This window comes from Sciurus vulgaris, assembly GCF_902686455.1.
Source record: "Sciurus vulgaris genome assembly, chromosome: 15".
Taxonomy (NCBI): Eukaryota; Metazoa; Chordata; class Mammalia; order Rodentia; family Sciuridae; genus Sciurus; species Sciurus vulgaris.
In genome coordinates, this window is record NC_136476.1 from 66,138,336 (window position 1) to 66,160,915 (window position 22,580).

The window sequence follows — 22,580 nt, forward strand, 5'->3', positions numbered from 1 at the left end:
GCTGCTCTCACTCAACCCCAAGATCATCAGCCCTTCTGATGAACAATCCCATTCTGGTGTTGCCAGAATGTTACAGAATCTGCATATGTAACTTCTCAAACAACATGGAAGAATGCAGGGTGACCTGCAGAGCTTTTCTATTTCTTAGAATTACTACTACACTAAAAGCAGCATCAATGGAAGGAAGTCCCTGTTTGCAAGTTAGTAGCAAAGAAAATAACTGCCTTTTCAAATAAGGAAAACATACACACAGCTGTTAGCTAGGACTCCATAAAAAGCCAAAGTGAAGAATTCAAAAGCAATGAAGACTCCATAAAAACAAAAGACACTGGGACAGGTTTGTCTCCATCTCATACACTGAACACTTACTTTTAAGTGAAGCATCCCTCAGGGAAAAACACTGGCATGTATGGGAATGGGATGTCAACAATAAAAACTCATCACATACTGCAAATGATGTGATATTTGATGCAACCTGCAAAGAGGCAAGGGAGAAAGCTAGCTATAATTCTTGGAGCTAACACTATGAAAAAGATTCAGCACCAAATAAAGCCTTGATACCTCAGTGTCATTGATGAAAAAGCGACACCTATCAGTCAGACCAAGGACACATTCCTGTAAAGAAATAAAACTGAAATAAGCAATTCTATTTGACACTCAGTAAGTCTAACTTCTTTATTACATAGTCCTATTGCACTATGATTTCATGATTTCATATCTAAGTCTTTGTCTTCAGGGCTGAATGTATGTACATGAGACACGACTGTCTAATAAACATGGAGTACAATGCCATCCTGTCCATCAGCAGCCACATCATCTCTATCTTGAATACATGTCCATTCTCCTCCCTCTACAGGATATAGTGATTACAGAACAAGACAAGTCCCTTTCTCCTCCCACTGACTCCACTCCAACAGTCCCTGTGTTGATACCCCATTCCGTCTCATCCTTCCCGACCTACTCTTTTAGGCAGCCGAAATCATTCATCAACCATGAAGCAGAACACATTACTCTGGGATTCAAAAGCATCAATAACTTTCTAACTTTTATTTTAAAAATCCAAACTCTCTCCAATGGAATCTCAACTCACCTCCAGCCACACCACCTCCATTCAGTCCCCCAGATAAGGCAAGATCTTGCCAAGCTCAGGGTGATTCTAGTTCCTTTCCCTAAAACTCTTCATTTATAAGCAGAGCTTTCTTTACATTTCACCACATACATCTAAGCAGGGATTAACTCAGTTTTCTCATTCTATAATCACTATATCCTATCACTCACCCCAATTACAGACATTCTAATACACAGACTTTCTAATATTTGTTGAATGACAACCTATTCAACACTAATTTTGAGATCACATTTGTGTTTGCCTCAAAAGATATTTAATAAAACTAACTGAATATTCTGTAAACTAAGGATAAAATTTGCCAATCCCATACACTATCTCATTTTATTCTCCCTAGAACCCTGAAAGACACCGATTTTCCCATTTTATAGATGAAGAAGGTGTGGCTTAGGAAAAGAAGTTAACTTCCCATTGATGCCTTGGGATTTAGTGAAGACCCAGGTCTAACTCCAAAGTCCATGTTCTTTCAACCTAATGCCAGCAGTCTCTGAGTAACTATTTTTAAGTGGTAAATTTTCCTGTCCTGTGTTCACTTACCTCTCCTCCTATCATGGCCAATTCTATCTGTGTACATGGATAAGGAAACTGAACAGGAAATCCACCAGGGTTCTTCCATGGTTCAATAGTCAGAGAAGGTGACTCTACAAGATTGGCAGGTTTGGGTTATAAATCACTAACTGCTCTTAAATAAACAAACAAACAAACAAGCAAAAACAACAAAATACCACTACCAAACATGTTTTATTTGGGATATCATGAAGATACACTGTTCATTACAAGAGAAAACAGTAGTAGAATATACTTGCCAATTCTGGTCTGTAGGTTAAGAGTTTTCCAGGATAGAAAGACTTAACAATTGAGCTGAGGGATGTAGCTCTGAGGTAGAGCATTTGCCTAGTACATGGGAAGCCCTGGGTTCAAACCCCAACATTACCAAAAAAAAAAAAAAAAAAAAAAAAGCCCTAACAATTAATATTATATTGACATGTACATGTTCTCAGAAACTGAAGATTTATGGAAAGTCATAAACATGCTTTCCTAAAACTATGATACTCACCCCAAAGGTACTTCAGTATCTGGCCATCAATCAGCTGCAGTGCTACTGATTTGGTCTTGGGACTGCAACATAGACTGATTATGATCCCATCCACTGTCACAGAAGAACTGAAGAAAGTTTAAAAAAAAAAAAAAAAAAAAGGTGGGGGATGAGGGATAAACAGTCATTATTCTCAAAAGTAGTGACATTTCACTTCACTGATTTTGGAAAGCAGAAAGAGAAATAAGCATTGCTTATTTAAATAAGCCCTTTGGTGCTACACTGTCTGTTTTAATACAACATACATATACACACATATAACATTTATAGAAACAGAAAGATAGAATGAGAGAGAAATTATTCTAAGTCTAAACCTAGATAAAGCAGTTATTTGTTACACAACACTATTTTCCATAAAGCCAATAAGCTAACTATCTACATTATAAAGTCATTACTCCTAATCTTGCAGCTACTTATTACAACTTACTAAAATTCACTGCCTTCAAGAGACAAAGCTAGTATCAATATCTGTCTTCTTAAAATATAAACTGCATTAATAAAGCAGTTGGTCTGTAGGAAAACAGGCATACTAAGTATCTCCATTGCTATCACCAACACCCATGGAAAGTTGTGGGTCTTTATTGATGAGAAGAGGGGGATCTCTTATTACTATTACATTTTTTCCTGAGTCAGTGAACAGAGAGGTAGACTTTCTTGAAGAGGAAGAGGCAGCTATAAGCAAATGATGCCAATACTAATATTTAATTCAAAGTGTTTTTAAACTAATCTATGAGAAACCTAAAATTTATAACAGTAGCTAATTTCTCTGTAAATGCCTTAAATTTGGGGAGGATAAATTACCAGACCAGAGGGTAAAAAGAACAACCTCTGGAGCTAGACTGGCTAGGGTTACATCTGGCTCCACCTGCATGACCTCAATCTAGCCACTTAACTGCACTGTGCCTTAGTTGTTGGGCTATAAAAGGATGGTGCCCACGGCACAGACTTCAAAGAGGCACTGTGAGAAGTAAGCAATTAACATGGGGAGAGTGCTCAGAAGAGGTATCTTTTCCAAAGAACAGCCACAGTGACTGCAAACTACTAACAGCTACAAACTAAGGGACTTTATATTCCTCAAGATGCTGACATTTTACATGAACAACAACAACAAAAAAAGTCTTGAAAAACAAAAGTCAAAGCAGAAATAAACTGTGACTTCTCATTTCCTTTAAGGCAACAGAATGGCTGCACCTAGCCTCTCCTTCTACAAGCTAATGATAAAAAACTTCAAATTTAAAGAAGTAGAAACTTACATGATTGGCACATTTCTAATATAAATCGCTCTGCTTTTCAAAAAGTAAGATCCTGATTAACTTCAAGTGCTGCATATAGCTAATGCAGAATAATTCAGCATCTGGGCACACAAAAGGTTTTCTCAAAATATCAGGAAGCATCATGAGCCAAAGAAGGAATAAATGGCTGCATTAAAACGTTTTATGTATATAATGAGCAAAGTTTCCTGATTTTGCAGTAAGAATTCTCCAAACATGAGTCTAAGCAGTAGGACTTTAATGACAAGTGAATCTGGGGATTAGCATCAGTGAATGACTAGGCTGCTAAGGCCTGACACTGAAAACCTGAGGTGTCCGAGGGCCAGCCAGAAAATGCTACCTGCTGCACCAGAGGGTTTGTGTGCTATGTAAGAGCATTCACTAAGCGACGCCTGTTGCTGATGAAGATGCAGTCAAGAATCAAAACACACTCAGGGCCAGAGAGCAAAATTTCAGGAAAGAAAAACAAGACTTTCTAGTAGAAAATACAGTCAAATGCCAAACAGGATATAAAATAAGCACCTTGAAGTCACTACTTCAAAATGAACCATGTGTGCATACACATGTTTTCCATGAAAACTGGTCATTCTAATTACCCTTTGAAGTTATTAAAATCAATTAAAAGGTCTGAACAACTACTCTGCAGTAACATAGGTAGTTAATGAACTGAAATACCACATCTTAAAGACGTTTTCCCTTATTTACTGTTATTTGTTCTATTTTCACTGCTTCTGATGTTTTTTAGTCTGTTATTTTGACATGATTCAAAACTTGACTTATTCCTCTTTTCTTGAGTGCTGGGGATTAAACTCAGGACCTCATATATGCTAGACAAGAATGCTACCACTGAGCTTACACCCATGTAGACTTAACTCTCTTGCTAAATCTAACAAGAAAGCTATTGCTTCTCAACCTTGCTCACTAGAAGCCAAAATAGCTATACCCTCATAAAAGACAAAAGCATAGCTCCATTTGCTTATGTAACATGTGGAACACAGGAAGTACTGCAATACCTGACATTGAGCTGTCCTTGCTCCTCATCCATCTCAGAAGGGGCCACTGTCAAATGGTGAATGACAGATTGTTGGCTGGACTGACTGTGACTTATGGCCAGGAAAATGTCCTCTTCGATCCAGGTGAGAAAGCTGAGCTTCAGGGGGTTCACTTCTTGGTTTTCACTATTCTCAAACTGAATTCTGGTTAAAAATTGAAGAATATCCAAGACATGAATAAAACTAACCTTTAAAACCTTTCCTGAATGAAGGAAGAATGAACCACCTGACTATATATCTTATATATAGTCAACTCCTAATTAACTTGGAGGATCAAAACCTGAGCTAATACCAAACAGTAAATTCAAAAATAATGCATGTCTGGCTTAGGAATCTGTGTTTGCATTTATTTTAAATTAATTTCTCATAACCTGAGATCTTTAGATTTGAAGAGAACAACTCAGGAAACTGGCTATACAAGAACATTACCTGTCCCAGTGTCTACACTAATGATCCCCAGAGCTGTCCCACTGTTACCACTTCCCAGCATTCAAAGACACTAGCAGATAATACTTGGGTGTCTGCAGAATAGCATTTTTCTAAGCATCTCACATCAAAACGATTAATTAGCTTGGGAAATGGCTTCCCTGCCTCTCTCACCCTCTTCCTTCAGAGCATTTATATACCTGACTAAGGCACTGTCTTTGCCACCTCTCCCAGGAATCCATAAAAGTTACATCCAGCTTTTTAGGTCCTGGCAACTCTCAGTTCTCAGGGAAGAGGCTGGTCGCTAGGGTGATCTTCATATTCAACCAGCTCTTCCTGGACTCGGTCTCTCCACTGCACTCAGCTTGGAGCATTTTCTCTATACAAGATCACTCCTCTCTGGTTCTCTCTGACACTCCCCCAGAACTTTGCCAACCCCAAACCAATCCTTTCTTCCAGGATCCAGATAAGTATTCATGTTCTTCATGAACTCTTTTCTGAATGACTTGGCTGTTATCCTCCCAATATTTTTTTTTAAATGAAACTGTATTCTCAAGTGCCTCACATTTTCTAATTTTCCTTATATCTCTGTCCTCAAGTAGTTTCAAGTCTGTGTGCTAGAGTATGAATGTAGAATGTTCTCCAAAGGCCCATGTGCTAAAGGCCTGGTCCCTAATCAGTGACACTTGGGAGTGGAACATTTAAGAAACTGGACCTAGTGGGAGATCTTTGGTCATTGAGGACACACCCTCAGAACCCTAGGACTGTGGTCTACTCTTTTATTCATACCCAGCCTTGAGGTGAATAGGCCTCTTCTACCACTCTATTTCTATGATATTCTGAGGTGCCACAGCCCAAAGCAACGGAGCCAACTAGTCATGGATTGAAACCTCCAAAACTGTGAGCCAAAATAAACCTTTCCTTTTTTTAAGTTGAATTGTCTCAGGGTTTTGTTCCAGTAATGGAAACATACTATAAAGTGAAATAAGCAGGTAAATATTCTATTAAAATGACTAAGCATGATACAGGTAGCCCCCAAATCATACACAGACTGGACACTTACATATATCTATTAAGTACAATGGATATATTTACAAAACACATTACTTATTACATTCTACTATTCTCTATGCTAAATTATTTCTATTAATTTAATAACAGATGTTACCAAGTGGCAGATTAGGTCAGTAATTAAGAACATTGGACTTACCAAACAGAACAGAATTAAATCCTGGAGTCTCTAATTATCAGGTCTATGACCTTGGACAATTACCTAATCTCTAACTTCATCTCCTGTTCTGTAAGTACTCAACACCATACAAAATGTTTTTCAAAAAAACTTTCTCACAGAAGTGACATTATTATTGACTTTTGGGTCATTTTTTAAATGCCTATACTGGACCTGAGGTACTCAATTATGCCCAATTGTTTTTTAATACTGTTTCAGTTGGAAAATACATTCTGATTTCAACCTGAAAGCCTCAAAATACAACACCCAGAAGTTCTGGAGTCTAGGATGAGGCGAAGGGAGAAGCTGCACTGAGTCATCCATCTGTCAATAAGAGAATGTCACAGTGCCTTATCATCTTCACCTCCAACTTTCCTATGTGATTTTCCCTGGAAAACCAAGGGCTGTTGTAAGGAGTGGGTTTGGGGTCAGCTTATGATTTCCATTCCTTGCCATCCACTGGAATATAATGTACTCAAATAAACTAAGTGACTGTCCCCTCCAAATGGCCTGAAAAACCAGGGCCCGCCTACTCTATCTACTCTTGTTTCACTGAGCAACAGGCAGTAAATAATACTTGGCTACATTTAAGACAAAATGCTGGCTGATTCTGTTCCCAATGCACAAGACAATTAAGAACCTACATGTATCTCTTTTCCAGATGAGGTGTTCTAAGGGCAACTTTAAATCCATTTCCACCCACAGCTCCCAGCTTCACTGTGGGATCCACACTTGGACTATCATCTAGGAAACAAAATTAAAAACATTATCATTTGTAAACTATACATATTTCTCCTAATGCTAAGGAAAGAGGTTCCTGCAATTATTGAGTTCCAGAAAGCAAATAAAGCAAGCTAGAAAATAACTGCACCTCAACCTCTTTTTCTTAAACTCTTCCAGGCCTTACCCAAAACCTGCTGTCCCATAATATTTTATCAGTCACAATCTTCACCAATGAAGGCCACATCTCAGCAAAACCAGGTGGAGGCACTACCTTCTCACTCCAGTGCAATTTCCTCCTCTGTCCTACAACCATCTCTCAATAACCTCGTACTCTCTGAAATCGCATGCTAATTCTTGAAAGATGAATTTTTTCCCCATTCTTGACCCACTTTATTCACTGCCAATGCACTCCTTAAAAATTTTCAGTGAAGACACTGCATTCCTCTGTTCCAACCTCTATAGCTCAAAAGTAAAAGCCTCCACGACTCTGCAAGAGCTGTTGCTATCATCTCTATGCTCGTTTGCTCTGCTGTAGCCCCAACCTCCTGGCTATTTCCCAAACACAACAGGAGTCATCACAGTTGCTTCTCACTTGACCTGAAAAGCTCTTATTCACATGTTTGCATGGCTCCCACTCTGATTCTCATGGTACCATGTCACCTTCACAGGTAGGGTTTCCCTGTTCACCCTAATTACAAAGCTCCCTTCCCCCAGCAGGCCCCTATTCTCATATCTTCCCTATACCATATCTTGCTTAATTTTTCTCCATAGCACTTGCTACCTGATAGATTATACTGGCCTTGATAATGAGCAACTTATGTGACTTTACAAAAGATATTTTAAAAAGTAAAATAGGAATTGTAATAGCATTTTATAGAGTAAAACTAGAATCAGAAAAACTGATACATTCAAACAGGATTCATATAAATAGCAGGCTGCTGATTTAACAGAAAAGCTGTAATGAAAGTTGGAAATTCCAGAATGAATTAATAGTTTTTATTATTTCCTCTCAGCAGCTATCTAGGCTTGTCTGAGCTGAAAATTTAGAAGATACTGCAAACAAGCCTACCACTATTGTATGCCCATTTACTTTGACACAACCACAGAACTCACAATATAAAAACAAAATTTCAGGTTTTCCAAAACATCAGGAAAGCAACAAGGAACTGAGAGCAGAACTGTGAAGGACAACTGGAAGAGAAGCTGGAACACATGCACTGAGGTCCTTGCCCATTCTTCCTCAAGCGAACTGCAAACCCTCTGGCACTGAGCCCACTCAGCTACAGATCAGGAAAAGCCCATCTCTGGCAGTTCCCAGGAGATGTGTGTAAAGCCAACAAAATAGTAAAGCATGTTAAAGATGTAATAAGACACTATGTTATTCCCAGAGTGAAGGTAGTACTTAATTGACTCTTTAAGTCAGTAAGGCCAAGGAAATGCTCTCATAAGCCAAAGTAGAATTTAGGAAAAATAACAAAACACAAGCCAATTAAATATCAGAATAATGATGAAATGATTTCAATGTTTTCTGAAACAACATCTAATTAGAATTTACTTTTGTGCAGGAGTAGGAGGCACTTGAGTTCAGAACACTTTGGGAAGTCTTTAACATACCACATTTATAAACAGAAATCTGGTTACTGGCATCTAGAACAGCAAGGTTGTTACTCTTTTTAGGGTGTGCAGAGAACATGACTTGATTTGCCGGATGGGGAAGCATCAGTCGGTAGGTGCACATGGGAGGTGGAATCACAGTCTGTCGGAAGACTGTCACCAATACTCTGTCTACACATGAAAAACAAAGAAAAAGATCAGACGTTTGGATATTCAGTCTGAAAACAAGATATCTGAACATAACTATACCTCTAAGCAAAAATGGTGGCAGAAAATAAACAGCAGTTATTGAAAAACAACTTTTGGTGTTTCTTTCATGAATAAGTTTAGAAATAGTACTGGGGTGGGATAAGTGTCACAGGCTCTGTCTGTAACTGGTTATTGTCAGCTCCAGGCCTAGAATAGTCCCTCTCTGGACTTTAAAGTTTCAGGTACCAGAAACTAAGGCAAAGAGGCCAAGAGATCAGAGTTCTGGCTTTAAACTTCTTATCTGGGCCTGTAGCCAAGCCAGCCAAAACCAAGGGAATCAACAGTTTCAAAATCCTTGAAGTATTTTCCTAAGTGTGCATTTGATAATAAAGTAGAATTAAGAACTGATTAAGACCATATATTCTTAATTAACAGAACATAATGATTGTAAAATCAGTATTAGACTACTACATAGAACATGAATTATATAACAACTCAGGTTATCATCTTATAAGCGAGAGTGCCTTTATGGTATCAACAATAAGTAAACTATTCGGGTGACTACTGAACTCATCAATTCAGCATCCCCCAAAATCTCCTCCACCTAATTATAAAATACCAATCTCATCCTCATACTAGACAGATGTCTATGACTTAAATTGAAATTAGAGGGATATAATTCACAGAAGCTTATGTCAGGAAACAAAGCAATCCAGGTCAAGGGGAACAAGAGTCAACATTAAACACAGCTAACACAGACACTCCCACAAGATTCTCTGTTATCTTCTCTATAATGATCAAATCTGCAAAGTCCTCAAAAATCAGACAAGTAAACTGAGAAACCCATGGATATGGTATAAGAGGGACAGGGTGGGGACGGGGGGACTACGGTTCTCAAGAGAGCATATACCCCACCAAATGGCATTTGAAACAACAAATGAATCAAAATAAAGCAGACAACCCAAACAAAGACTTCCCCACAATTCTGGTCAAACCACATCTGTAGGCCCTGGGCTCCCTGGCAGGCTCCTGGTCATACTTCCCAAAAGCTTACTTCCGTCAATGACAGCTACATTTGCCAGGTCAATTGAATTATCTCCTGAGCTCCGGTCAGTGGTCCAATGCCAGTCATAGCAGAGGTAATGCCAGCCCTGACAGAGAACATGCAGCCGGTATGGGGTCACTGGGTCCCACATCAGAGACACAATCTTGCTCTTCCCACTGGTGCTGAAGGACAGACTTTGTTTGAGATACCAGTGATAGTTTCCAACAGTCCAGAGCTGAACTGCAAAGGAAAATGAAAGGAAAGCTTTTTAGGCAGGGAACCAGACTTACATGACTTACTAGAGGGGACAGGGCAATTTTGTCTTTTTAAAATAATCCTTCCTGCTCAGTCTCTTCATTAAAATAATAACTTAATAATTGTTAAAAGATAGCTATCCATGGAGACAAATTGTCAAGCATCAATAAGACCAGAAGTACATGTTCTATTTTACCTCTACCTTCAAACTCTAACATCATGAAAGAAGGCTACTAGAAAAAAGTAGTGTTTTAGCTAGCAAGTGTTCTCCATAAAGAGTTGGGAAGAAAATAATCTGGCAATAGTAAAAGTACAGTCATGTGTTACTTAATAATAGGGACATATTCTGAGAAATGCATGTAAGGGAATGTCACTGATGTAGGTCATCATAGAGCACAGTTACAAAAATAAGATGGTCATAGCATCTTTGAGTGATACACTCTCATGGGACCACTGCTGAATATGTGGCCATCCTGGATGGAAATGCTATTATGTGGCACATGACAGTACTAACTGAAATATTCAATCTAAGGTCTGGACTAGCATCACTTTGTTTAATTAGTCTTTAAATGTTCAGTCGCAGACTGTCTGTTTTTAACAATGATTTGGCTGCCCAAAGAAGATGAGCATGCATGCAATTATCCTTTCTAACAGGTATTAAAACCACAAGACCTAATCATTACTAAATGATGCATATAAATTAAAATCTTCATTAGATTATGCAATTTATTTTCTTAACCTGCCTGCTTACTCACTAATTCTTAACTTTGTGATATCAGCATATAGAACCAGCTCTCTAACCAAGCCACTGCAAGACCTCCACAGAGTCATGAATTAGTAAATTAGACCACAGGCTCACGCTCTAAGATGACAGATGTTGTAGCTGTTCCAAGCAATGTTTTCATCCTGAGCACATCATAGTGTTGTTCACTGACAACCTGGTTAATCAGGGGTTCTTAATTGCAGCTATTATGTTAAAAAATCACTTGAGAGTTTTTATTTTTCATTTTGCAAGGCCTGGTTTCACACTGCCAAAAGGCAAAAAAGAATTAGTTAATTAATTACTGAAATAGAATCCCTATCCCAGGACACTGAATCCAATTCTGAAATGACAACTGGACATCATTATTTTTTCTGAATATGCAGCCAAGATTGAGAACTATTTGTTGAATGAATAAATTAATTTCTTAATGACATTTCAGTTAAAAAAGTTCTACTTACCCAAAAAAGCTTAAAAGATACTTGGAACATAAGTAAAAATATTAATAAACAAAAATGTTCGATATCTTGCTGTTAACAATAAAGAGAAATTAAATATCTAACAGCAAGCAATTTAATAAACTGGCACAAAACACTATACAGCAATTTAAAATTATGCAGATATACACAAGAAATGGAAATGTGTGTGATACACTGTCAAAACAAGTTGTAAAATGGCATGTATCAATTTATACTTTTAACAAAAATGAAATCATAGCTCTACTGAGATATACAGGTAAAGAAATCTAGAGAACAAGAAAATGTAATAGTGCTTCTTACATAGAACCACAGGATTTTCTTCCTCATCTTTACTTTTTAACGTTCTCTTACATTATTTAATGTTTAAAATGTATAAGAAAAATTATTTCTTATACCCAATCTAAATCCCTTCACTTCCATAGCGTTCCTTGGGTTAGTATTTTGTTCTTGTTTTGTTCTTTGGGTTTGTTTTTTGTTTTTTGTTTTTGTTTTGTTTTGTTTTTTGTAGTGTGAATCCAAGGGCACTCTATCACTGAGCTATATCTCCAGTCCTTTTTATTTTTTATTTTGAAACAGGGTCTCACTAAGTTGCCCAGGCTGACCTCAAACTTTCACTCCTCCTGCCTCAGCCTCCCAGGTCACTGGGGTTACAAACGTGCACACGGTGCCAGGCGTGGTTAGTGTTTGTTTTGACTGTCTACAGCAACACCACTGGAGAAGAGAAAGTCCAGATGACTTATGTGTCACCTTGGCTATACTACAGTGCCCTGGTTGAACACTGGTCTAGATGCTGCGGAGAAGGTTATTTTGCAGATCTGATTAATATTTACAAGCAGTTGTCTTTAAATAAGGCAGATTTCCCCCAATAAGATGGATGACTCATTCAATGAGTTGAAGGACATTTTTAAAAGCAAAGACTGAGGTTTACAAAAAAAATGGAATTCTGCCATAAGACGGAAACACAGAAATCCTGCCAGAATTTTCAGAGTTTTCAGATCTACAGATTTCAAACTTGTTATCCCCCACCAGTGCATGAGACAATTCCCTAAAATAAACCCACCCATCTCTCTGTTCTCCCCACCCCACACATGTCCTATTGCTTTTTTCTCTAGAGAACTCCAACTGATACACCAGTGAAATCCCTAAGATTAAAACCCAACGTCTCCCCCATCTCTTATCACTTCAGCTTCTTTGATCCTACTAAGGGACTCAACAGAAGGGAAAAAAGAAAACCCAGACCCTCCACTTTCAACTACGTTTTATGAAACCTAAGCCAAGATACAACAACTGTCCTACCATAGGTTTTCAAAGCAGAATGTTCTTCTCTCTGAAGGTCTTCAAGCCAAACAGCAAGCACAGAGGAGTCCGCATTCCAGAGCAAGTCATTTACCTAGCAGGGAAAAAAGGTCACTGGCCTTTGGCTATGCATTTATCTCAAAATCTTTACAACAGCTAAATTCCCTGCTCTCACATGCCAACTCAACCCACAACACAAGTTGATCCTCAGCTGTAAATTATCAACCAACATTACAGAGTACTTAAACAAATCTGTGAGATATCATTAGACATAAAGGACTTAAAAATAAATGCATTATGCTTAAAGATTAAATATTAATTGTGGAACTATGATTATGTAATGAAAAACATTCTTAATGGCTGAAATTTTACATAATTAAAGATTACCATTTGCTGTGTTTTTGCTTTAGCAGGATTTTACTAGCACACAAGCTGCTTAAGGTTTAAGTATTACAAATGATCACTGGAAAAATTATGGTCTTCTTAAAATAAAAAACAGCATTTCTATTTCCTTTCTGTGTTTTATATAGGATGGAGTAGAAATGCTCTTCTTTTTTGCAAGGTCTTCTTGGAAAAACAATTTCTCTTTCATTTAAATAAAAAAAAAAAATCAGTCACAGAAGCCACCACTTTTTATTATCTACTCTGGAGCTTCTATTTATACACTCAAATCAAATATAAACCTCCTCTATAACTGAGGAGAGTCCTCTAAATTTAATTGCAAACAACTGACACCTACCTTCACCTCATCTTTGAAGAAAGGAAGTGTAAAGTGTCCATGAAGAAGTCCATTTTTCTCAAAAAATACAACGTCCTGCTGGTTGGGTTTATCTTGCGTAGATGCAATCAAACTACCTGAGGGTCTTAAACCAAACCCCAAATGTCAGCATACCAAGCTCAGCCAGGTGGTTTAAAATAAGATGACTTCAGACAAGAAAATTTTTTCAGTAAAAATCAATAAACAAAAATCCTCACCTAAGGATGGGTTAAATCCCATGTGTCTCTTGTCTCTTACAAGTGGTTGACCCCACTGTGGGGCTGCACCTGCCCAGGGTAAGGGTACCTTTTTCTAAGGTACCCTTTTGCACAAAGGCTCCATCTGCCTCCAAGCCTTACGGATTTAAATTGCACTCAACGACATTCTTAAAAACCAGTATATTTTTTTAAACCACTCCAAGTATAATGTCCTAAAAACTGTCATCTATTTTCTCCTTCAATTATGACTTTAGTAAATAGTCTGCGCTCAGGCAGGTATTTTTTAAGACTTACAAACCAAAAACATCCCTTGTCTTATTCACATTTGTCTCCATTGTTTTAATACAAAAACACTTCTCTCTTGCTCCATCATCCAACATCACTTGAATACTGATAGAAAACGTGATGTTTGAAACCAAAGATCTAGTGGTTTTGCAGTTAACAGAATGAACTGAGACACAGTATTTTTTTTAATCTACAATTTATATGCAGTTGCATATGACAGGCAAGAAGTGATATGCACAAGGGTACTGGTCCAAGGAAGTCCAAAACCAGCTTGCAAGTTCCTCAGCAAGAAGATCCCTTGCTGTGGGAATGTGTACCAAGGAAGGAGCTCTTTTCCTAGTTTTCATAAAAGCTCCACTTGCCCCACAGAGCCTCCTGGGACTTCTAAGCACGATTTCGTTTTCCACACTGGCTTCACAGAAGCCCTACGTATAACCATAATCTTTTAGGAAGTAGGAAGGCAAAATGCATGGGGCTTTGGAGTGATGAGACCTGTGAAGAGGACTAGAATCTACTATTCACATTGGACTCAGAGACAGGCAAGGTGCAAGCCTGTAACCCCAGCAAGTTGGGAGGCTGAAGCAGAAGGATCACAAATTTGAGGCCAGTCTTGGCACGTTAGCAAGACCCTGTCTCAAAAAATAAAAAAAGGCTGGGAATGTAGCTTAGTGGTAGAGCGCTCCTGGATTCAATCCTCAGTACCACAAAAACAAAACAAAACAAAAAGGAATTTGGATTTAACAGAAGAAAAGAAAGGACAGAGAGAGGAAATCCAGATAGAGGTTTAGAGCTAAGTGAAGAAAAAAGCAAATAGCCTTCTGGGTCATGGAAACACCGATACTCAGTGGCACGACCACACCTACGCTGGTTCTAAGAAAGTCTCTAAGGAAGAAGTCCTGAGGTTTCTTCTCCCACTCACTTCCAGGCCAGAGCTGGTCCCAGTCCTGCCACGGGCTCACTGGTTGACTGCAAAGCAAACTCTCGGTTCCACACTCTGACCTTGCGTGCCCCTGTGTGAGAGGGAAGTGCAGTCAAACAAACACACTTGAAACATGACAACAATGCTGTCAAATCACAACTTTTTCCTTTCTTATAAATGAAGCTGTTGTGGTTTTACAAAGCCAATTACATTAATCATTTTAAAAATCTATATCTAATGGGTAGAAGGCTGGACCAGAAGGTTACAAAGGCCTCTTCTAATTCTTAACTCTAAATTCACTTAACATCCACAGCAGCAAAAAAAAAAAAGTTGTGTTTAATTGCAATTTATTTTCATACCTGTTTCGGGGCAAACAACACTCACAGCAAAAAACTGCCCATCCCCACGCCAGGTAACTCGTGGTCTATGATCATCCCAGGGCAACGCAGACTCATGCTAAAGAGAAGAGGAAACACCATTATTACTGAGGGACTTTATGGGGCCCAGAATCAAACAATCTTCTGCCATTAAGTATAAATCTTTCATATGAGTTGATGTTATCGAGAAAACCAGTTAAACTTTCCTCAGGAAACTTTCTAGAAAGCTCTTAGATCCAGAAATCAACAAGAAAAAAATAGAATTCAAAAAGAAAATAAAATCCTTCTTTGGGCATTGAGAGCTATAGATCTAGACATTAAAAGCAATAAACTTAGGAATTAATCAGATAACTGCAAGGAAACAAATGCTGTTTGTCTGAATTCAACAGAGCAGAGTTTGGTCCCATTACTGTGTGAGTTTTACAACAAGGCACAGAGTCAAAGGTGAGAGGAAGGTGGACAGGGAAGAGCCACAGAGGTGATAGAAGCAGCAACAATCAAGGATGAAAACACTGTGCTCTGCCACAGGAGGGAAAAAGGCCTCCAGTGCCACCTGCATCTCACAGCAGCCCTCCCGAATCGGTGTCACTGGGCACTAGGAGAGCACAGGCAGGGCATTAGCAGAGAGCTGGAGTAATACAACAAAAACCCAAACCACTCCCAGGATACTTGCATCTGACTAATACATGGTTTGTTTTTTCCTTAAGACGGGGTCTCACTATGTTGCCCAGGTACCCCTCAAACTTCTGGGTTCAATGATCCCCCCACCTCAACCTCCCAAACTTTAGCTGGGACAACAGGAATGTAGCACCATGCCTGGCAAAATCCATGTATTTTTGTTTTGTTTTCTGAAGGGCAGCTGTGAACTTTCTTTCTTTCTTTCTTTCTTTATTTATTTATTTATTTTTTTGTGGTGCTGGGGATTGAACCCAGGGCCTTGTGAACGTGAGGCAGGCACTTTATCAGTGACATCAGTTATATCCCCAGCCCTGAACTTTCAAACTAAGTTAAATCCCTAGAAAATCTTTAGAAAAAGTTCAGGAACAAAAGCTACAGCTTTTGACCAGTACGTCAAATATTCGAATGCATTATGTGTTTTTTCCTCTTATTATTTGAATCATTTTATGTCATTAATAAAACTTAATTTTGGCATTATTAGGCAACTCTTAGACTAGTGGGTACCAAAAGTAAAATGCTTTCTCCAGAATTTAGCAGAGTATGAAAAGCTGCCTTATTCTGAATACTATATTTAATGTGTATGATTCAAAGTTTTTGAAGTGTATTTTTTTTTTAAGTTGAGTGACCATCACCATAATCTAAATTTTGAACATTTTCATCACCCCAAAAAGAAATCTCATGCCCATTTGAACTCATTTCCTCCCTGACCCCACAAATCCCAGTTCCAGGCAACCACTAATCTATTTTCTGTCTCTAGATTTAACCATTCTGAGCATTTATATGTAAGTGGAACCATATAATCTGTGGTCTTGTGACTGGCTTCTTGTACTTAGCCTACTTATAAGGTTCATTCATGTCATAATATATATCAGTAAAGTACTACTTTCAAATCTAAAATACATGATCTTAGACCATTATAGCATATTTACTTGTTGCTTAGAGGAAAAAAAATACAAATGTGCAAGAACTGTTTCTTTGGTTAAATTCCTTCAACCCCTACTCCCTACCCTTTTTAGTCCTTTTGCAAAATAACAACAACTAAAAACAAAATAGGGTAACATAAAAACCAGTTGTCCTGACTTGGGCAACTGTAAAAGTTTATCCTAAGGATACAAGGTTGTTTCTGCCCTTTAATAATCCTTCACCAATTCTAATGGATCAGCACAGTTTTCAGAATGCTAAAGTAGATCCACCACATACACTTTGCTTACAACTGGTGTTCTGAAATAAAACTTAGATGCTTTTAAGTTCCAAAAGTTATCCATTAAAATAAGGACAGTAACTATTATCTCAATGCCTAAACTCTGTCCTGTGCTATCTATGTTACATACACTATTGCTTCTCAACCTCAATCCATATAAGGGAGACATCCTTATGCCCATTTTACAAATAAGAATACCAATGATCAGAAATGTTAGAAAACTTGCCATGGTCACATAGCCACTCAATGATTAATAAAGACATATGCTACTCATGGGGGTACCTGACAATATGCTGGAAGATATACAGGGCATATCTTCCTGGGACATTAATTTTGCTTACTAGTAATATTTTAAAATTAATGCTCTTAAAAATGTGTGTGTTGTACAAGCCAAAACAGAATAGTTTTTAAAAATTTAATGTGATAGCAGATTCTGAAGCTACTTCCCAAGATGCTCCCAGCATGTGCTATGTTCACATTTCTCTGTCTTTGAGGTTCTCTACACTAGAAGATTGAAAAGCATTGTCTAGGGCCATCAAGACACCAGTGTGTGAGTTTAAGAATGTTTTATTTCATTAAAGAGGGAAAAATGGGCTGGGGCTGTGGCTCAGTGGTAGAGCACTTGCCTAGCATGTGTGAGGCACTGGGTTTAATTCTCAGCACCACATAAAAATGAATAAATAAAATAAAGGCATTGTGTCCATTTACAACTAAAAACATATTTAAAAGAAAGGAAAAATAGTTTCATCCAACAGGAAAATTATCTAGAAAAAGAACAAAGTAAAAAAATGAAAAAATATCAACAGCTAGAGTAAAAGTATAAAAATGCACATGTGAATGATCAAGAGTGAGTAAGGGACACAGCTCTTTAGAGAGGATGGGGAAGGCATCAGAGAAGGCTACCAAGGGGCTTCGTTTCCATTTGTCAGGTTTATACACTTAGAAAAATCACAAAACGGAAATAACAAAAAACCAAACCAAAACAAAAGATCTTTGTAAGAGACTCACTCACTCAGACTCACTCACTCCCTGAGGGTTCTGAACAGCTACAGGCTCATTACAACAGAAAAGACTGACTCATTATTGTCCTCTTAGGAGGACACTTAGGAGCTTGTGCTGGTCAGCAGGACTTCCATCTATTCCAATCAAGGTTCTTTACCCATCAGATCAACCTTACCAATTGCATTTGAAAGGCTGCTTGCCTGCCTTCTGATCCATGGAACTGCGTCTCCTTCTTGCCCCATCCAACAGTGATAAACTTGCCTGTAGAACAATTTGATCAGAACATGCAAAACAACCAATAAGATGCATGAAATGAAACAGAAGTAATTTATTATTCTTCACAAAGTTAGCTAATGACAATTACTTGGTCCTCTAAGACCTCTCATCTCAACACACTGACCAGCAGTCAATACTGGAAACACCTATGTTCCACCTCATATACAGCAGTGATTTGTAGGAATTTGAAAGCTCTTATTTTGGAAAGCACTTTACTGTCATCTTATACATTTTAAGTTCCCTTGATGACACAAGACAACAATCTCACTCTCACCTAAAAATGAAATATGAAGAATTTATACAACATGTCCCATGGGCAACAAAGGGGGAACAAAAGAAAAAAACCAACCCAAGAGCTGAGAATAAAATTCTGATTTCTAGCTTTAATCAACCAAATGTATCCAACCTTCCTGTTAGTGGTGAAGGGGAATCTCAAATCTACCTCCTCATATAGATTTAAGAGACTGAAATCCCCTGTGGCAAAACCCAATATCAGAACACAAGTCTCTGCCTTTTAGGCTGAGGTTCTTTCTAAATATAGCTTCTCTTAACATAAAATATAAACTCAGAGTTGCTGAAGCAAAGCAGCTCTTCTGTTCCTAGAAATATGATCAGGCATCCATCTACAAGAGATACTATGATGACATCCTGAAAGCTTCAGCCAGATCTAGGACCCAGTACTTCCCTTCTGCTATTGACTCTGATTCTGATGAAGCAAAACTGTTCATAATTTCTGCAAATTATTGGTGAACACGACCATTTCCTGTCTATTGTGCATGGGCTTGTCCCAGCACCTCAGTATATCAAAGCACACCTTGCTGCCATGTGCAAAGACTGGTGCTTATCCTAGTGCATACCCATGGGATTCTATCTGCAAGTTTCCACAGAGAAGTAAAGGACCAAGGAATAAAGAAAGAGAACTTTCCCAGTGGGGATCAGACAATAAGAGATGGGGTTACAACAGGGGTCTGCAAGTTCCGGCCTAACACCTGCTTTTACAGACTACTGGGACACCACTGCACTTTATTATGTCTACCACTGCTTTTACATTGCAACAAGCAGAGTTGAATAATTGCAACAGACTGAAAAGCCTGCAAAGCTGAAAATATTTGCTCTCTAGCTCTTCACAAACAAGTATGTCAACCCTGGATTACAGGAAAAATATTCGTCACTCTATAGAGTGATTTTCTTTTTGTATCGATATTGACACTTCTAAGACCTAAGATCCTAACTCAAACTCACTTTCCCTTGATTCACTACATTAGCATTAGCCTTTTTATGAAAAAGCCAATGGAAAAGCCAGGCCCAGAGCACTTTCCTGCCCCAAGGTAAGCTGATACTGGCTACTCTCTCTCTGACTATCCTCAAATCTGGATGCCCCAGAGTTTCATCCTGGATCCTGGATCCTAGATTCTTCCCACACTAAATACGTTCCCAAGACTGGAAGGGTTCCCTACGTGCCAATGACTCCCAGTCCATAGCTACAGCTTCTCCTAACGTCAGTCCCTTATATCTGCCTACTCAACATGGCAAACCTTTACATAAAGCCCTTAAATCCAAAACAGAACTCACCACCTATCCTTTATAAACCAGCACTTCCCCATCTTCCTTCTCTCCACTACTGGAATCCTTATTCCCATCACCTGAGGTTCTAGCTGAGTACCACTAAACTCTTCTTTACTTTACAAAGTCTATTTATATCAATTTTTAAACTGGTATTTCTCAAACTGGCGTATGGCAGGAGGGAAACCATGCATATATCTTCCCAAAAAAGCTTCTTGATTAATTCCAAAAAATGTATTCCCATTCTGAGACTCAGATTTTTACTGAATCCATTCTCTTTTCTAGCCCAATACCCTCCTCATATCTCATCCAGATTCCTGCAGAAACCTCGTATCTGATCATTCTGTCTCTCGTCTCTTCCCTCTTCATACATACAAACAAAAATATATGTGCCATTAAGAACTATCTTTCCAGTAAAAAAGGGAAAAATTCAATGTCAAACTTCCCTACCACAGTGCACAAACTTAAATAAAATTCATAGCATTTGTTTATTCTGCACTCATGTCCTACCACCCCAGTACACCAAATTACAGGTCCCTGAATAAGCCATGATAATTCTCGGAAATATCTCACCCTTGGAAAGAACTAATTTATTTGGTTGGCCTCCTTCCCCATCCTTACCCTCAGCCACACCAGTTCAACTGAGACAGTTCAAATTGGCCTCCTCTGGGAACTCTTGCCTCTCCAGGTAACTCCTTCCCCTCCCTTCCTTCTGCTACCCTAAAAACTACACACAATATCAATGCTCCTTAACCATCTTTTAATTATCCATAGCCTCAAACATACCTACTACCTACTAGTACCTACTAGAAAGTTATTTCTGACTGTATTGTTTTGTGAATTACTACATAGCAAGTGTTTAAATGATTTCTTGACTTGGCGGAGCAAGAAGCGATGAGGTTGGACCTAAGCAACAGCTGAAATGCCTTTTCCCCTAAACCCTCTATTCAACTGGGTGCCTTCCAGCTGGCCAGAGCTTCTTACACTCAGTAAACATCTCCTCTCTCCTCCCTCTTCAATATTCACACAGCCTCAATGCCTACATTACCTCAGCCAGATCTTGGCAAGAAAACAATCTGATTATGAAGATGTAAATTCAGATCTAGACAGCAGGAACAAAAATTAGCCTTTTATCCTATTTCTCTTATTTTCTTCTCCCCAAAACTGTACTCTAAAAATCCTCCCCTCATCCTAGCTTATACAGATTCTTTCAGCCTAAGCCTTTCCTAGGGTTTAAGCAACAACTATCTAGGTGACCTTAGGCTCAGATTTCTATATCCCCCAGATTACTGACAAGGCCAACCCTCAGACCTGGAGAGGCACCAGAGCTAGCCTTTTAAGATCTGGGATGGGCTGAAGGAACCAGGCTATGAAACACTTCGTTACTGAAGATCTAAGCTGTACGGTTCTTCGGGCTTATGATGTGGCTATCATTATAAAAGAAAATGAGCAAAATTGAGGAGGAACTTTAGGTCACAAAATGTTCCAAAGCTGTACTCACTTTCACCAAAATCATCCTGGTGGATTTGCTGCTCCACGATTGGTTCAAAGTCTCTTGTCATCATAATCAGGGTCTGCTGACCTTAGAGGGCACAATCAAGAATGATTTTGTTTTCTTGTAACAAATCTGTCATTCCTCAAGCATCTGTGGCACTGTATGCTACAGAACCAGAATGGAGGAGCTATGGTCAAAGGAGGGCAGCGAGAAGGCATACAAGTTTTTGACTAATAAAACAAATGCTTTATCAGTCACCTGATGCTTACCCTCAGTTACTTATGTGCATAAAGCTGAACAAGAAGTCCGTATAGCCCTCCTCCACTAATTTCAACATTCCTAGCTTCCCAGACATCTCTTTACTATCTACCTCTGTAGTGACACTGCTTTGCCGTGCTCATCTGGAATGAAGAGATTCAAGCAAAAAAAAACAGGAACCCAAAGGGGTTTTTTTAAGGCTGTTTATAGCAACTCTTGCTTATGGAGTAAGTTAAAATGAACAATGCTGACATTTTTAACCGCAATTGTGGACTTGGTAGCCACCATGGGCTTCATAAGTTGTTTTCCATTCTCAAATACCAAAAAAGTTTCATTAAACACCTTTTTATAACTATATAGAGATTAAAACTTAAGTCAGAAAACATTCACTCCACATTATAATATAGGCATCATGCTTCAGTTGGACACCAGGGACCAGCTCACCTGTGGCAAGAAGCACCAGCTCTTGGTCAGGACTCCAGCTCATGATAGAGATGCCACTGGCCACACTCCCAACACATTCCAGCTGTGAAGGAGAAAAATTGAAAAGGGAAATTAGAACACTAGTGCCCTGTGAAGGTTTACTATGGCCTCAATCAAAACACAGAAAAGAAGCATACGAAGGTGAATTTATCCAACAAACATGTCTTCAGTAACGAATCAAGAAACCAGATGTGATATTAGGCACAGGGGTTGGAATGGACACCCCTGTTCCCCAGAGCTGTCTCAGGAGGGAGAAAACACCATGACTCTACGGCAGGACAAGGGTCTTCGGGAAGTAAAGTGGGTCTCAGGAGGAATGACAAGCAGCTCAGGAGAGTCCAGCAAAGTTTTTCGGTGAAGCTCAGAGTGACAACAGAACCGGGAGAAGAGAAAGATCAGGAGGAGACACAAAAGCATAAAGAGCAATAAAAAAATCAGCTGTGCCAACAGACTAAAGTCCACACATACACAGGAATGAGGAGGGCATGAAGGTGAAAGGAAGGGTGGG

The 22,580-nt window shown here is 38.8% G+C and overlaps 1 protein-coding gene across 3 annotated transcripts in view; it reads right to left on the reverse strand.

The window, feature by feature from the left end:
* The window catches only part of ELP1 (elongator acetyltransferase complex subunit 1), a 58,865-nt gene that overhangs the window by 30,527 nt on the left and 5,758 nt on the right, over positions 1-22,580 (reverse strand). Inside the window, exons 4-18 of one of the 3 annotated variants that reach the window (XM_079111975.1) lie at positions 22,034-22,115; positions 21,338-21,418; positions 18,173-18,258; positions 15,099-15,195; positions 14,740-14,830; positions 13,300-13,423; positions 12,561-12,654; positions 9,780-10,010; positions 8,537-8,707; positions 6,844-6,943; positions 4,507-4,689; positions 2,184-2,290; positions 1,664-1,767; positions 562-615; positions 370-475 (exon numbers count right to left, since the gene is read on the reverse strand). In XM_079111975.1, the coding sequence (XP_078968101.1) occupies positions 370-475; positions 562-615; positions 1,664-1,767; positions 2,184-2,290; positions 4,507-4,689; positions 6,844-6,943; positions 8,537-8,707; positions 9,780-10,010; positions 12,561-12,654; positions 13,300-13,423; positions 14,740-14,830; positions 15,099-15,195; positions 18,173-18,258; positions 21,338-21,418; positions 22,034-22,115 (1,711 nt within the window). Of the gene's footprint in view, positions 1-369; positions 476-561; positions 616-1,663; positions 1,768-2,183; positions 2,291-4,506; positions 4,690-6,843; positions 6,944-8,536; positions 8,708-9,779; positions 10,011-12,560; positions 12,655-13,299; positions 13,424-14,739; positions 14,831-15,098; positions 15,196-18,172; positions 18,259-21,337; positions 21,497-22,033; positions 22,116-22,580 lie in introns of those variants that run through there. The other 2 variants (XM_079111976.1, XM_079111977.1) reach the window with 2 other exon arrangements.